The following is a 17,151-nucleotide window of genomic DNA, read 5'->3' as shown; positions in this document are numbered from 1 at the left end:
AAATGTCCATCAATGACAGACTGGATTAAGAAAATGTGGCACATATACACCATGGAATACTATGCAGCCATAAAAAAAGGGATGAGTTTATGCAGGGACATGGATGCAGCTGGAAACCATCATTCTCAGCAAACTATCACAAGAACAGAAAACCAAACACCACATGTTCTCCCTCATAGGTGGGAATAGAACAATGAGCACACTTGGACACAGGAAGGGGAACATCACACACTGGGGCCTGTTGTAGGGTGGGGGGAGGAGGGGAGGGATAGCATTAGAAGATATACCTCATGTAAATGACGAGTTAATGGGTGCAGCACACCAACATGGCAGATGTATACATATGTAACAAACCTGCATGTTGTGCACATGTACCCTAGAACTTAAAATATAATAAAAAAGAAAAAGAAAACATAGTCTGGAGAGACAGTTTAAGCATGAGCATCAAACTCAGATATGGCAGAATTTTTCAAATTATCACATTGGAAATTTAAAATAATTATGTCTAACATATTAAGACCACTGACAGAAAAAGTGGATAACATGTAATAAGAAATAGATAATGTAAGCAGGAAGCTAGAAAAACTAAGAAAAAAAAGGAAATGTTAGAAATAAAAACATTGTAACAGAAATTAAGAATGCCTTTGATGTTTTTATCAGTATACTGGATACTGCCAAAAAAGAAACTGAGCTTGAAAACGTGTCATTAGAAACTTCTAAAATTGAAAAGAGAAAAAATAATAAAATAAAAGAAACAGAATACCTGAGATCTTTGGGAAAATTACAAAAGGTATAATACATACATAATGAGAGTAACAGAAGGAGAAAAAGCAAAGAAAGAGAAATACTTGAAATAATAACGGCTAAGAATTTTCCAAAATTAATGGTAGACAACAAACCACAGATCCTAGATGCTCAGAGAACATAAAAAATGGTCAGTAGCAAAAATGTCTAGACCTAATCATATGCTATATTCAAACTACAGAAAATCAAAGAGAAAAAGAAAATCTTGAGAGATAAAAGAGGTGGGAAAAACTTAAAATATTTAAAATATTTAAGTGTTGAAGAAAAACATAACCAACCTAGAACCTTCAAAACTTAAAGAGAAATAAAAAGATTCTCAGAAAAAAAATGAGGTAATTTGTTGCCAGTATCCCTGCATTGGAAGAAAATATTTTTAAACGTTCTTCAGAGACAAGGAATACAATACATGTCAGAAACACAGCTCTACATAAAGACAGAAAAAATGTTAGTCAAGGAATAAAAGTAAAAAACTCCAGGCATGGTGGCTTATGCCTATAATCCCAGCATTTTGGGTGGCTAAAGCAGATGGATTGCTTGAGCCCAGGAGTTCAAGATCAGGCTGGGCAACATGACAAAGGCCTATCTCCACAAAAATTACAAAAATTAGCCAGGCATGGTGGCATGTGTCTGTAGTCCCAGGTACTTGGAGGCTGAGGTGGGAAGATCACTTGAGCCTGGGAGGTTAAGGCTGCAGTGAGCTGTGATCACACCACGACACTCTAGACTAGGCAACAAAGCAAGGCCCTGTAAAAAAAAAACACACACACACACACACACAGTGAAAGAAACTATTTTATATTCTTTTCTCTTAATTGATCTAACAGATACAGACTATTCATAATAATAATGGTAACAATGTCCTCTGTGATTATAGCTTATAGATAAATGAAATAAATTACAGGAATCTTATAAGTGACAAAAGGCAGGAAATGGGAATTCTCTGAAATCAGAATATCTGCATTATCCGTGAAGTGATATAGTGATATTTAAAAGTGGACTTGGATATTCTGTAAATGTACATTGCAAATTCTAAGGCAAACACTATACAAAATTTTAGGAAATGTAATTGATACCCTGAGAAAGGAGAAGATATAGGATCATATTAAATATATAATTAAAGCCAGAGAAGGCAGGAAAAGTGTGGAAGGTGAAAAAGAAACAAAGAACTAGGACAATAAAGAGAAAATGTCCATAAATATGGTTGATATTAAAGCAAATATATCAATAATCACTTTAAATGTGAATGGTCTAAATACATCAATTCAAAGACAGAGGCTGTCAGAGTAGGTGAATAAACAAATCCAACTATATGGTGTCTACCAAAAATTGGCTTTATATGAAAATGGTAAGATTAAAAGTAAAGGAACAGAGAAAGATATACCATGCTAACTAATCAAAGCAAAGCTAGGGTAGCTATATTAATTTGAGACAATGTGGACTTCAGAGCAAGAAAAATGACTAGAGATATGGAGGGATATTACACAATGATCAAAAGGTCATTATTCAAGAAAACAGTAATACTTAAAAAGTATGCACCTAACAACATAGGAATAAAATTCATGAGGCAAAAACAGATGGGACTGCAAAGAAAACATACAAATTCATTATATTTGCAGCCTTCAGTACCATCTAACTGTAATTCACAGATCCAACAGGCTGAAAATCACTAAGAATGTAGTTGAACTTAGCACATCACCAATCAACTGGATCTAATTGATACTTATAGATTACTCCATTCAATGACAGCAGAATACACATTCTTCTCAAGCTCCTATGGAACATTTAATAAGGCAGATCTTATTCTGGGCTATAAAACAAACCTTAACAAATTTAAAAGAACAAAAGTACAAAGTACAGTGTCATTCCACAATACATTTAAACTATATTACCCTATTACCAAAAATAGATAAAGGTACTATAAGAAAAAAAACTACAAACCAACATCTCTCATGAATAAAGATACAAAAATCCTTAATAAATTGTTAGCAAACTGAATTCAACAATGTATAAAAAGAATTATGTGCCATAACCAAGTTGGGTTGATCCCAGGTATGCAACACTCATGCAATATTCAAAAATTAATTAATGTAATCCACCACATCAACAGACTAAAGAAAAAATTATATGATCAATAAGAAATGAAGAAATATCATTTGGCAAAATCCAAAGTCCTTTTATGATTTTTAAAAACTATCAGCAAACTAAGAATAGTAGGAAACTTCCTCAATTTCATAAAGAATATCTGCAAAAAACAAATAGCTAACATCTTAATCATGAGAAAACAGATGCTTTTTCTCTAAGAAAAGGAATAAATCAAGGACATCATTTCTCACCACACCTATTCTACATTGTACTGGAAGTCCTAACTAATGCAATAAGACAAGAAAAGAGAATAAAAGAAATATAAAATGAGTAAAATTATTTTAGTTCAACAACAACAAAAATCTAGTAGGCCATTATAGCAAGGTTGCTAGATACAAGGTTAATATACAAAAGTCAACTGCTTTCCTATATACCAGCAAAGAACAAGTGATATTTCAAATTAAACACACAATACCATTTACATTATCATCAAAAAAAGAGACAGTTATAAACCTAACAAAATATGTATAAGATACATGTAAAAAAACTAAAATACTCTGATTAAGGAAATCAAAGAATAAATAGATCTAAGATCTAAATGGAGCAATAGTCCATATTAAAGAATAGGAAGTCTCAATATTGTTAGTTGTCTGTTCTTTTCAACTCATTTCAGTGCAATCTCAATCAAAATTCCCACAAGCCATTCTGTAGGAATCAAAAGGAATCAACAAACTGATTCTAATTGGAATGGAAAGGCAAAAGACTCAGAAGAGTTAACACAATATTAAAGGACAACAAAATCAGAGGATTGACACTACCCAACTTTAAAAATTCCTGTAGCCCTACAGAAATCAAGACAGTGTGCTGTTGATGAAACAACAGACAAATAGACCAATTGGAACAGAAGAGAGATAAAAAGAATCACATACATAAAGTCAATAAATAGAGGCAAAGGAAATTCAATAGAGAAAGGAGTCTTTTCAACAAATAATGTTGGAATAACTAGTAATCCACATGTAAGCAAAAAATGAATCTAATCTAAGACCTTACACCTTACCAAAAATGAACTCAAAGTGGATCATAGATCTAAATATAAAATGCAAAACTACAAAATTCCTAGAAGATAGCAAAGGAAGAAGTGTAGGTGACCTTAAATTTGGTGATGGCATTTTAGATACAATGAACACACAATCCATGAATGAAAAATTGATAAGTTGTACTTACTAAAACAAAAACATTTTGCACTGTGAAAGAAATGGCAACAGAGCTGAAGAGATACCAAAAAAGATATATAGATGGCAAATAAACATATAAAAAGATGTTCAACATATATGTCATTAAGGAATTATAAATTAAATCAACAACAAGATGCCACTACAAACCTATCAGAATGGTTAAAATCCAAAGCATTAAAAACACAAAAACTGGCAAGGAACATGGGAACTCTTGCTCATTGCTGGTAGGAATGTAAAACACTACAGCTACTTTGAAGACAGTTTAACAGTTGCTTACAAAGTTAAATATAGTATTACTATATGATACAGCAATCGTGCTCCTTGGTTTTTACCTGTGTAGAAAATATATGTCCCTACAAAAGTTATGCAGTATCTAACAGGTACTGAGTTGTTTTGCACCTAATTAAGAAAGAAATTGTTGGACTTCTTTTGTGGTTTAGGAGTATTGTGAAAAAATTACTGAAACCATATAGGTACCAAGAGCCTCTGTCTAAACTGTTTACAAAAGACTGTGTAAATACTGATCACAAGAAAGCATATGTAGCTGTACAAATATCAGATAAACATTAAAACAAAATGCGTTTTTAAAAATTTATTTATTTTATTTCTTTTTTGGAGATGAAGTCTTACTCTTACCCAGGCTGGAGTGCAGTGGCACCATCTCGGCTCACTGCAACTTCCACCTCCCTGGATCAAGAGATTCTCCTACCTCACTCTCCCAAGTAGCTGGAATTACAGGTGCATGCCACCATATCTGGCTAATTTTTTGTATTTTAGTAGAGATGGGGTTTTAGCGTGTTGCCCAGGCTGGTCTCAAACTCCTGAGCTCAGGCAATCTGCCTGACTCAGTCTCCCAAAGTGCTAGGATTACAGGTGTGAGCCACTGCGGCCAGTCTATTTATTTCTTTTTAACTTTCATTTTAGGTTCAGGGGTACTTGTGAAGGTTTGTTACATAGGTAAACTCATGTCATGGAGGTTTGTTTTACAGATTTTTTCATCATCCAGGTATTAAGCCCAATACCCAATAGTTATCTTCTCTGCTCATCTCCCTTCTCTCACCCTCCACCCTCAAGTAGACCCCAGTGTCTTTTGTTCCCTTTGTGTTCATGAGTTCTCATAATTTAGCTCCCACTTATAAGTAAGAACACACAGCATTTGGTTTTCTGTTCCTGGATTAGTTTGCTAAATATAAGGGCCTCCAGCTACATCCATGTTCCTGCAAAAGGCATGATCTTGTCCTGTTTTCTGACTGTATAGTATTCCATGGTGTATATGTACCACATTTTCTTTATCCAGATAATTTGTCATTGATGGGCATTTAGGATGATTCCATATCTATGCTTTTGTAAATAGTGCTGCAGTGAACATTCATGTGCATGTATCTTTATGGTAGAATAATCTATATTCCTCTGGGTATTTACCCAGTAATGGGATTGCTGTGTTGAATGGTAGTTCTGCTTTTAGCTCTCTGAAGAATCACCATACTGTTTTGCACAATAGTTGAACAAATTTACACTCCTACCAACAGTGTATAAGCGTTCCCTTTTCTCCACAATGTCACCAGCATGTGTTGTTTTTGACTTTTAAATAATAGCCATTCTGACTAGTATGAGATGGTATCTCACTACGGTTTTGATTTGTATAAAACAAAATGTATTTTCAGAGATTAACAAACAGTTTCTATTTACCAGGTAAAAAGTATAAATTTGTACACAATAAATAAATAAAATATTGTCCAAATATATAAACCAATTTGACAGAACTACCATAAGGCATAGATAAATCCATAATCACAGAGGGAGAAATTAACATACATCTCTTAGTAATACAGAATAAACAGAAAAACTTCAATGAAAAAAGTAAGGACTAAACAGAACAATAAATATATTTGATCTAATAGATGTATACAAAAGACATACTGACTAAACAGTCACAAAGCTAAGAACAAAATTCTTCAGCTTACTCTAATTAAAAATAAATCAATGCTATTGAAAATTATCATACTATTTAGTGTTTCCATTTTGATAGCTCCAAATATCTTAGCTGGAGATATGCTTTTTGAAAATGCAACTTTATCCTCAGGTAAAAAACTTCATCTAATACCTCTTCTATTTTCTGAGCTACAAAAAAGATGCTTTTAATCCATTAGAGAAACAAATTTATCAAAAAACCTCTGTGATTCAAAATACATATCAATTATCCCTCAATATTTCCTCTCATGTTTTGAAATAATATAATCAAATACCACGTTGTTGAAACAGTGAGTTATAGGCTGAGTATATAAAGTGTAAAAATATAGGAGAACTTTTCAAGAAAATGGTTTCATAAGGTATTCATATTTTATAATAAAGTTAAATTTTTACAACAGATATGGGTAATAAAAATGATAAAAACATATTAAAAATAAACTTTAAAAGGAGATTCAAAAACAGATCAGGCAAGAAATACAGAAAACATAAGTGATAGTATATTAACCCACAAAATATCAGTACTTACATTAAATATGAATGTGTTAAATGTTATATTTTCAATTCAAAGATTGCCACATTGGATTTAAAAAATAACTATAATACATTTAACACATATAATACAGCTAAGCTATAATAATACAAAAAGTTTGAAAGTATAATGATGAAAAACTGTGTTCTGCAAATGCTTATATTAAAAAGATGCTATGTTAATATCTGACAGATCAATGGCAAATAAAGTTACTACAAAATGTCCATCATATCATGGGTGAGGCTACATGTAGGTGGGGGAAGGTGGTATATGAGAAATCTCTATCTTCCTCTCTACTGTGAACGTAAGAATGATCCAAAAATTAAGTCTATTTTTAAAAATGTCCACCATAAAGACAATAGTTTCAGCACTCTTAAGAAAACTTAACAATTTAAAATGTCTATGTATATAATAAAAAAGCTTTAGAAACAGAACAAAAATTGGCAGAACTGCAAAGAGATAAATAAGTAATCACAGTAGCAGAATTTAAAATACCTTTTTCATAAATGATAAAATAAACAGAACCTCAATGAAGTTCAGAACACATGAAAAATATAATTAATCAACGACAATGGAGAATATACATATATACACACATACATGTTTTCTATATACACACATATATGTATACATGACACGTAAAAATCATATTTATGATTGAACATATAAACAAAGGAGAGAACTTTAACTAAAATCATTACACAATATTCTTAATGATTATATTTACTTTGAAGTCTCACTTTTCTGCCAGTACTAAGTTTTATAATTTGAGATGGGCATTTTAAAATTAAAACTTTATTTCAGGTGGAAGATTTTCATCTACTATTTCATCCATTTTCTCAGTTGCAAAAAGAAAGGCTTTTAACCCAATAAAAAGTGAAAAAGACTTTAATGTAAAGTCTCTGAATTATTAATATATAGAACGAACCATTCAAAGTTTCCTATCAGTTTTGTTTTGTTTTCTCTTTTTGAGACAGAGTCTCACTGTCGCCCAGGCTGGAGTGCAGGAGTCGATTCAGCTCATTGCAACCTCCGCTTCACCGGTTCAAGAAATTCTCCTGCCTCAGCCTCCTGAGTCTCTGGGACTACAGGTGCCTGTCACCATGCCCGGCTAATTTTTGTATTTTTAGTAGAGACGAGGTTTCACCGTGTTAGCCAGGATGGTCTCAATTTCCTGACCTCGTGATCCGTCTGCCTCAGTTTCCCAAAGTGCTGGGATTACAGGTGTGAGCCACCGTGCCTGGCCCTATCAGTTTTATAAGACTTTACACTAGTCAATACAATTTAAATAAATGTCACACAATAAAACCTCTGATACATTTTCAAAATGAATCATGAAGGTAAATGCAAAACCCATCAGAGTACTTTTCCTGAACGTATGTGGAGGCACTCTTGTTACTTCATACATACACTTAGAAAGTTCAAATTAGACTTTATTTTACTAAGTGTATTCACATTTTTAAAAGTTTTTTTATGACATAGGTGACACACTGAATAATTAAACTGATTAAAAGTAATTCCAAAATAAGGAAAGAAAGAAAATAGAAAGTAATCTGAATCAAATAGAAAAAATTGAAAAACACCCCCACCCAAAATATTTTAATCCAAATACATCAGTAAGTACAATAATTGTAAATGGATTACATATTTTACATATTCTAAAAACAAAGACAGACACATTGAACTGATAAACAATTTAACTATAAGTTCTTTATTAGAGATATGACTGAAAAAATGCAAACACTAACCAAAATTACTCTGTAGTAATTATGTCAATGTTAGACAAAATAGACTTTCAGTCAAAAGACCTTACTAGAGACTAAGATGATCCCTTTCATAAAAATAAAAGATTGAGTTCACAAGGAAAATCTAACCTTTTACTTGTATACATCTAACAACGTAGACAGTATAAGGAAAATGGACAGTACTGTAAGAAGAAATAGGTAAATCCACATAGTGGGATAATTTAATATACATCTCTCAATAATTGATAATCGAGATTCAAGGAAATATAGAAATAAATTTAAATAACACAACAAAAAATGAGTTCAATGGATGTCTATAACATTGTAGCAGAATACATATCCATGGACAAAATTCTGCTTAATTAAAATTTCATTCATGTAATTACAAATAATTTAATAATATTAACTATTTCCATATTTACTATGGAATCTCTTCTTTCTAGCAGCTCCAGTTGCAGGCAAAAGATTTTCATCTGATACCTCATCTTTTTCTGGACTATAAGAAGGAAGGCTCTTAAAAGCAACTGAATCTATGGTGCAACCTCTAGATTCAAAATATATATTAATTACTCAATGATATTTTGTCTTATTTTTTAATGATATAAGCACATCAGTGTCTAGTTAAAATATAAGCATAAAAATACATTTTTACTTGTGCCAAAAGCTGTTCTGTTAATTTTTATATACATGGGTATTAAATATATTTTATTTGTAAACATTATTTTATTTACTACTATAAACATTATTATAAATACTTGTATATTTAAAATTTTTCCTTATTTTTCTTATTATATTCATACTTTAGGTAAAGCTTAAAATTTTTGGTACCAAATATTGCTAAGGAAAAATGTATCATGATAAAAAATAGAGTAGAAAGACAGTGAAAGAAACATACCATGTAGGAAAAATAGGAGAAGCCAAGAAAAATGATATAATTGCACCTAAAAAATCAATAATTAGATTATGTATGGTTATAAGAGATAATTAAAAGAAAAAATATCAGACTAAATATAAGCATATACCAAACATCACATATTCTCTCTTATAACTTGGAGTTGAACAATGAGACATAGGGACACGTTGGGGACAACACACACTGAGGCCTGTCTGGAGTCGGGGGCAGGAGTAGGGGCAGAATCAGGAAGAACAGCTAATAGGTGCTAGGCTTAATACCTGGATGATGGGTTGATCTGTGCAGCAAACCACAATGGCACACATTTACCTATGTAACAAACCTGCACATCCTGGACATGTACCCCAGAACTTAAAATTCAAGCTGATTTTAAAAAGAGTATACACAATTATAAGTTTCTTACAATAGACATAGCAAAATCACAAAGAAACAAAGAAGTCAATAGTATGAAAAAAATGTATCAAGCAAATATCAACCGGAAGAAAGTTTGTGGAGCCATAATAACAGATAAAGTAGTTATTAAGGAAAACAAACAAAAATTATGAAAATGGTAAAGTGAATCCTTTCATAAGGAAAAAACTGTTCTGTCCTTGAAGAATATAAATTTAAGTTTACTTGCACACACACAAAAAATAGAGCATTATAAGATACAAAGCAAAACCTGATACTAATACAAGAAGAAACAGAGAAATTCACAACATGGCAGATTTGACACAGGTAACTCAGTAATTGTAAAAGAAACAAGTCATCAATAAAGATCTGGTAGTGTGATGGAAATAAGTAGCAAAAGAAGCATATGGTTGAAGGCATATTTATGAACCAAAAACAAATTTATCCTGAATTTAATAAAAATAATTTGTAAGATTTATAAAGAATTACTTACTTTTTCTTGAAGTTACTTTAGCTTGAAGTTTCTTGGTTTGAGATTCTCTTCTTGATAATAAAACTTTCTCCTCAGGCAACAGATGCTCAAGTGATATATCCTTTTTTTGGATTTCAAAAGAAAATGCTAAATAGAAAAAAAATAGATGTGCAATAGAACTTCTGGATATGCCAAGTAATCATCAGACTTTCCACCCATGTAAGTCAAATGAGAAAATCATATGAATAGTTTTCATGAGCATGTGAGGAGCAGTGATACTACTTAGTAATTAATGACCATTCAAATACCAACCAAAAAGTATCACTACTTTTGTTCTCTAGTTATCATAGGGTATTCACACTTTAGGTCAAAGTTAAAAGTTGATAAAATATAGTCTGAAGTACACATTGGTGAATCAAAGGAAAAGATCTGATGAGTTCAATATAAAATAATTTAAAGTTATCAATAATTATTATACTTACTTTTGTGCTTTTCCACTCCGGGATTTATTTGTTTCTTTTCTTGCATTTGGAGTTTTGACTTTGAATCTTGATGAACAGAAACCACATTTTCATTTGGTACTACAATATGAGCTATATCAAGAGTTGCATTTAGTCCACCAAATGGAAAAATAAATCTATGAATGTATAACATGTACATTTCTCTTATTTTTATAAAGTTATAAGTAAATTACCATAATGTTATATCTGACACAAAAATAGAATAGTTTTAATGGCTGTTGTGGAAGCTAACCCATTATTTCATAAATATTCTGAAGCATCAAATAAAGTTTATATTGGTCTCCAGGATTCATAAGTTTACACTTTAATACATAATCAAAATACTTACATAATACATGATGATTTATACTTTAGCTTAATATATAATCATAGGCCAAACAATGAAAATGCACATGCGTAAGCTCATTCGTTATAGCATTATTTTTAATTGCAAAGTATTCAAAACCATTGAGATTTTCACACATAGGAGATTGGTCAAATGAACAGATATATATACCACAAACAATGGTATAATTACAGTATATAATTATGTGGAGATGGGGCTGAGAGTTTCCAGAGAACCTGTGAGCTAATTCGCACCCAATGACTGCTGTTAGTTCTAAACAGCTACCAGGCAATGATAGATGGCCTATGTCCCAGCAAAGTATTGAGACTCATGGTTAAATTGTAAAGGATTTTTTTTTTTAATGTAGAACCTTTTGAGATCACTTTACCTACCTACCAAAGACACCTTAGAACATTATGTACTCTTCTTAAACTTAATGAGAAAAAGTGGTACCTTGTGGAATGAGTCACTACAGAACCCCTCCTTCAGAGTGTCAGGACAGAGACGCTTCACTCAAGGAGGACAAAGAAAGGGGGTATATGAGATGCCAACTTCAAGACCCTCTCATTCCTCAGCTTAGTAATTGCTTGGGCTCTGATCACTTGGGCATACCCATGATGAACCTACCACTAAAATCACGTTTGGACCACCCTTGCAGAGGCTAGAGCAGCCCTGTGAATCACAACACTGGTAGTCCTTTGGTTCTACAATCAAGAGTAAGAACAATAGAGGAGGTGGTTGACCAGACTCAGATTTCTAGGTTCTTTCATGCCACTCTTGCTGATTTTCTAATTCAATGAAACTCACGCATAAGGTCAGGTCATACGTTCTGTGACAAAATCCAGAACTTAACTGAAAAATTTTCAGGCATGGGAAAAGCAGCAGCTCCTGAGGTAGAAAAGACTGACCAGCAGGAAAGTGATGTATTAGGTTGGTGCAAAAGCAATTTAATGGCAAAAACCGCAATTGCTTTTGCATCAACCTAATAAAATGGCAATCAAGCACCCTCTCCTGAATGATGCATGTAGAGACAATCTCTAGATCGGGCTACTAAACAATGAAGTTGATGGGCCCTACTAGGGTCAGCACATTGAGGACTCTATGATTAATAAAATGTTACTCCATCCACCCTTCCCTGTGAATTTGGAGATGAATTAATGAGCCCCTCTAATTTTTACTGAGAACTCTCATCTTCCAACAATGAACAAGACCAGGGGTTAGGCTAAGTCCCAAATCCCCAGTGGGGACCCGGTTCAGAGTTAAATGGGAAGGTGTGGATAATTATATTTCTTGGGCCTTTGGATACTGGTATATAAGTGACTGTGAATATATACGCCAGCATCAGAATGAAGGGGAAACTGATAATTCTCTCTAGTTTGAAGTCTGAGGTCACCACCAATGGGGACTTTATCTAGACCCAACTTTGGGTGAGTCTCTTTAGCCAATTACAAATTCTACTGTTATAGTGCACACTACTCAATATATTTTGTTATAAATGTATCACTAAGTGAACACCTGCTCACCTTTGCCCACAAGCACTGAAGAAAATTGCTCAGTTGGGGTCATTTTAGTGGGGCATGTGAAAGGCCATGAACCTACCCGACTATCTTGTGCTGTTGTTTCTCAAAAACAACAGATTGCTTGGGGTAAAAAAGGAAATAAATGCCTTCACTGCTGTACTTAAGGATGACAAAGTTTCCTGTGAGACTAATCCTCCATTAAACAGCTCCATCTGACCTGTGCACATGACCTCAGATGCACACAGCCTCAATGCATTATTGGCTGCTCAACGCCACAGTGCAGCCCTGGGTGCTGGCAGTACCTGACTTTGTGAGTGTCATAGACACTACTGCCCGAGAGAAAAGAACTTAGTATACAACAACTGATATACAAAATTCCTTTTTCAGCATCCCTGTCCATACCAATGATAAGGATCAGTGTATTCTTATGTGGAATAGGTTGCAATATACCACTAATGTCCTTCGACAAGACTACCCAAAATCCCCAACTATCTATCATCCATGGATAGGGCGTAACCTGGAAAAATTTCTGCTCTTGGAGGGTACACTAGCTTTCTACTATATTGAAAGCATTTTCCTGGTGGGTCCAGACACAGGCACCAACTAATAAAGACTGGCTGGGCCATTAATACATACAAAAACTTAGCACTAAAGTGAAATCCTTGTGTTGTAATCTGGGAAGGAGCACATCGCATTCCAGAGGAGATGACTGCCTATCTTTTGGTCCTCTCAATCCCCTAAAATGAAAAGGAAGCTCAATCATTGTTGGTCATGGACACTTTAACACTCCCCACCACACAAGAAACTTGATGGCCACCCATCTATGAGGGTACCAAGAAGACCTTACCTTTGTGTGGCGCTCAACCAACAAAATGCCCTAGGGCTAACCAACAAGCCTTCAGGACTATCCTTCTCTTGGCTCCTGTAATTCCCACTTGCTGTTTGAGTTACAGATCTCAACAACCTCTCAGTTTGTTGACTGAAGGCTAGAGAAGAACAACATCGCTACACGTGATAAGCGATCATTGGGTATAATCTCCAGGAAACTGTAATCTCCCAGAGTCAGCTGAAAGGTATACTCTTTGAGATACTGTAGGCCAATTATTGGGCCTTGATAGATATTGAGTGCATGTCCAATGGCTGTGAAATAATCTTATGACCAGAAACTCCAACATGAAGTTAACATTTTCATTTTTGCTCTTTACTTACCTTAAAGTGTTCATACTTCAGGCAAAGTCTAGAATTTCCTTAAAATATATGCTAAAATACATCTTCAGGAATCAAAGAAAAGGATCTTCTGATAAGTTCAATTTTAAAATAATTTAAAGTTATCTATAATTACTACACTTACTATTACGCCTTTCCCTTCCAGGAGTTACTTTTTTCTTTTCTTGCATTTGGAGTTTTGATACTGAATCTTGATGAACAAACATAGAATTTTTATCTGGTACTACAAAATGAGCCACATAAAGAGATGTATTTAGTCCACAAAATGAAAAAACAAATCTATTGTGAAATCTCTATATTTGAAGTTTATAACAAGTATACAGCAATATTTTTTCTCATTTTTATAAAATTATAAATAAATCACAATAATTTAAATCTGACATTAAAATGATGAAAATAGTTTTAATGGGTGTTACATAAGCTGTCTCATTATATCATAAATATTCTAAGGCATCAAGTATATTTTTTATTGGTCTTCAGAATTCATGGGTTATTTACACTGTAGGTTAATAATAATAATAGACCAAACAATAAAAATTTGTATGCACATTATTCATTACCATATTATTTGTAATTGCAAAATATTCAACACATCTAAATATTCAAGTATAATATATTGACTCAATAAACAAAGATATATACTGTAAATTATGATATGCTATAAATACATATCACTATACATAATACTATACATATTATGTAAAAATAATAAAGGTTTCTATAAACTAACATAGAGGGATTTCTAGAAGATAATGTTAAGTGAAAAATAATCTTAAAAACAGGATATCTGGGATGGTAACTTTTGGGTCAGAAATAACTAATCAGAAAAAAATAGAGAGAAATAGAGAAATATTAACCTTTTCAAAATGAGACACAGGTAAAATAAACAAGCAAACACTGTGGTTGGTTATCTACAAGACAACAGGGTAGGAAAAAGGGAGGGAATACAAAGAGAAGGACTGTGGCAGAGATTATATTCTTCTAAGAATATCTTCTGTATAATATTTACTTTTGGAGATAGGATAATGTTCTACATATTTGATATGGTTTGGACGTGTGTCCCCTCCAAATCTCATGTTGAAATGTGATTTCTAAGGTTGGAGGTATTGCCTGGTGGGAGGTGTTTGGGTCTTGGGGGCAGATCCTTCACGAATGGCTTGGTGCTCTCTCTATGGTAAGGAGTTCACATAAGATCTGGTTGTTGATGAAGATTTTGGGATGTCCCTCATCTCTCTCTTGCTTCTCTTGCCATGTGACATGCCCTTCCCTTCTGCCATAGCTAAAATCTTCCTGAAGCCTCATCAGAAGTTGAACAGATGTTGGTACCATGCTTGTACAGCCTACATAATCGTAAGCCAAATAAGCCTCTTTTCTTTATAAATTACCTAGCCTCAGGTATTCCTTTACAGCAATGCAAAATGCATGAACACAATATTCTAAAAATAAAATTAATTCAATAAGGATAAGAAGCAGAAACTAAAACTGAAAGGAAACTTAATAAAATGAACCTACTATATGGAACAAAAAAACAAGTACTAATTCATGTAACTAATAAATACAGTATTTGAAACATACCCTCAGTCTTGGGCAAGAGTGTTGGGGGCAGACTGCAAACAAATCATGAAATTCTTTTAGTACGTTTGTTTTTGTAGTAGTATATGCTAAGCAATTCTGTGAAAGTTTCAAAGTATTATAGGATAGAGCAAATGCATAAATCAGTTGGTGCTTTGAGAGTCAGGATTCAAAATACAAAAGAAAGGACATACACATACAAAATGAAGGAAGTCAAGAACAAGCCCTGAGACACTAAAATTAAAGGTATCCAAGAAATCTCATGATTTCTAAAATATGTGTATTCATGTACACATGCATGCATATGTGCCTGTGCATGTTTATGTATAAATATATACACATACACATGTGAGATAAATATATATGTGTATTCTAAGGAGTATGGGTTTGAGTTAAAATCTTGTGTGTGATCTTTCAGACACACCCATAGAGAAGTACAAAGGTATTATCTGGCAGTTATCGTGGAAGACAACTTTCCACCCTGCACTGGATGTAACATAGAGCCAGTGCACTGTGGTCTCTCTACGGATGTGCAGGTATGGGTTCAGATCTCTCCAGACCAACCAAGCTCTTACTCATCTCTGCACACCTAGCTCAGGAACCCTCCATTTGGAGTCCTTCTTGTGAGGGAGTAGAGAGCTCAACTAAGGCACTGTATTATTCAGGGGACTCTGCTTAGATGACCTTACTGGGGCAGCCTTGAAGACAACTTTCTTCTGACAGTGTTCAGTACTTTTCCACTCCTGGTCTTCTCCACATGCCACATCTATATAATGGTAAGAGCTTTTTATTTGGGGGTTCCCGTGGCAATGAAATGATCCCCCTATTTTTAAATGAAACATCTGCCACTCACCTGGTTCCTTTAACAAGGAAAAGTGGAATTCTGCTAAAGCTGGGCCCTTTCCTGTATAGACTCTTGTTTATATTATCACAATATCCGAAAAAAGGCTTAATTATTCCTTTCGGTTTGACTTGTTATATTAATTGACTAACTCAACAACTGGCAGCTCTCTTGCTGACAAAGTGGTGCAGTGAGCAGAGTTGACCAGTAAATATGTTGCCTTTCTAGAAAGGAAAAGAACCCTGAGGATCCCATGGAGATTTTTTGGGAGATGTTAAGAGAAATGCATGGGACACTCATGGATGATGGTAATGAATCTTTTGCAAGAGTCTGGGAGTCCCATTAGAGCACTTCACCAGCCATGACAATGTGTCTCAGGAAGTATTTTGTGGGCGCTGGGGTTGCTTTGGTGGAATGCTAGTGATTGTTTATATAAGCTTTTCAGATCTCAGGGAGAACTAATGATCCTTCCCTTTAGCTTCCAATTCCCTGGCTGAGCTTGCTTGGTGGGTTAAATTATAAATCCCAAAGAGGAACTCTAGGAAAGCTGGGGAAGCAATCCCTACCTAGTAATACAATCTCAGAGGCAATGGCAATAACAGTCATCAGAGACCCTGAGTTGCTGAGCTGCACCCAGTTACTAGTGTTAGCTCTAAGCATGTCTCTGACACTGAAAGACAGCCTGTGATGCAGCAAATTATTGAGACTCATGCCTAAAATGGAAAAGAATGTAGAACCCTTTGGAGTTACTTCATCCATCTATCTGAAGTGATCTTAGAGACTTGGGTTTTTCACCTCCATGATGTAGAAGGAAAACTTAGTGAGAGTGTCATCTTGTGGGGTGTATCATTATAGATCCCCACTTTCAGAGTATACTATTAGCAGCCACTTTGCCTAAAGAGGAGGAGGAAGAGAGGACTGGGATGAAAACCTGCAAGCATCCAAAACCATCTACATCCTCAGCTGGATATTACTTGAGCTTAGAAAGATTTGGTCCAACCCGA

At 34.0% G+C, this 17,151-nt stretch overlaps 1 protein-coding gene across 1 annotated transcript in view; it reads right to left on the bottom strand.

The window, feature by feature from the left end:
- Window positions 1–17,151, bottom strand: part of LOC105519575 (uncharacterized protein C10orf68-like) — a 213,228-nt gene that overhangs the window by 159,013 nt on the left and 37,064 nt on the right. The window contains exons 5-7 of the mRNA XM_011952950.1: window positions 13,859–13,957; window positions 10,624–10,689; window positions 10,163–10,288 (exon numbers count right to left, since the gene is read on the bottom strand). Coding sequence (XP_011808340.1) covers window positions 10,163–10,288; window positions 10,624–10,689; window positions 13,859–13,957 — 291 coding nt within the window. The remainder of the gene's footprint in view (window positions 1–10,162; window positions 10,289–10,623; window positions 10,690–13,858; window positions 13,958–17,151) is intronic.

Source organism: Colobus angolensis, unplaced genomic scaffold, assembly GCF_000951035.1.
Source record: "Colobus angolensis palliatus isolate OR3802 unplaced genomic scaffold, Cang.pa_1.0 Scaffold352, whole genome shotgun sequence".
NCBI lineage: Eukaryota > Metazoa > Chordata > Mammalia > Primates > Cercopithecidae > Colobus > Colobus angolensis.
This window is presented reverse-complemented; position numbering and strand designations above follow the sequence as displayed.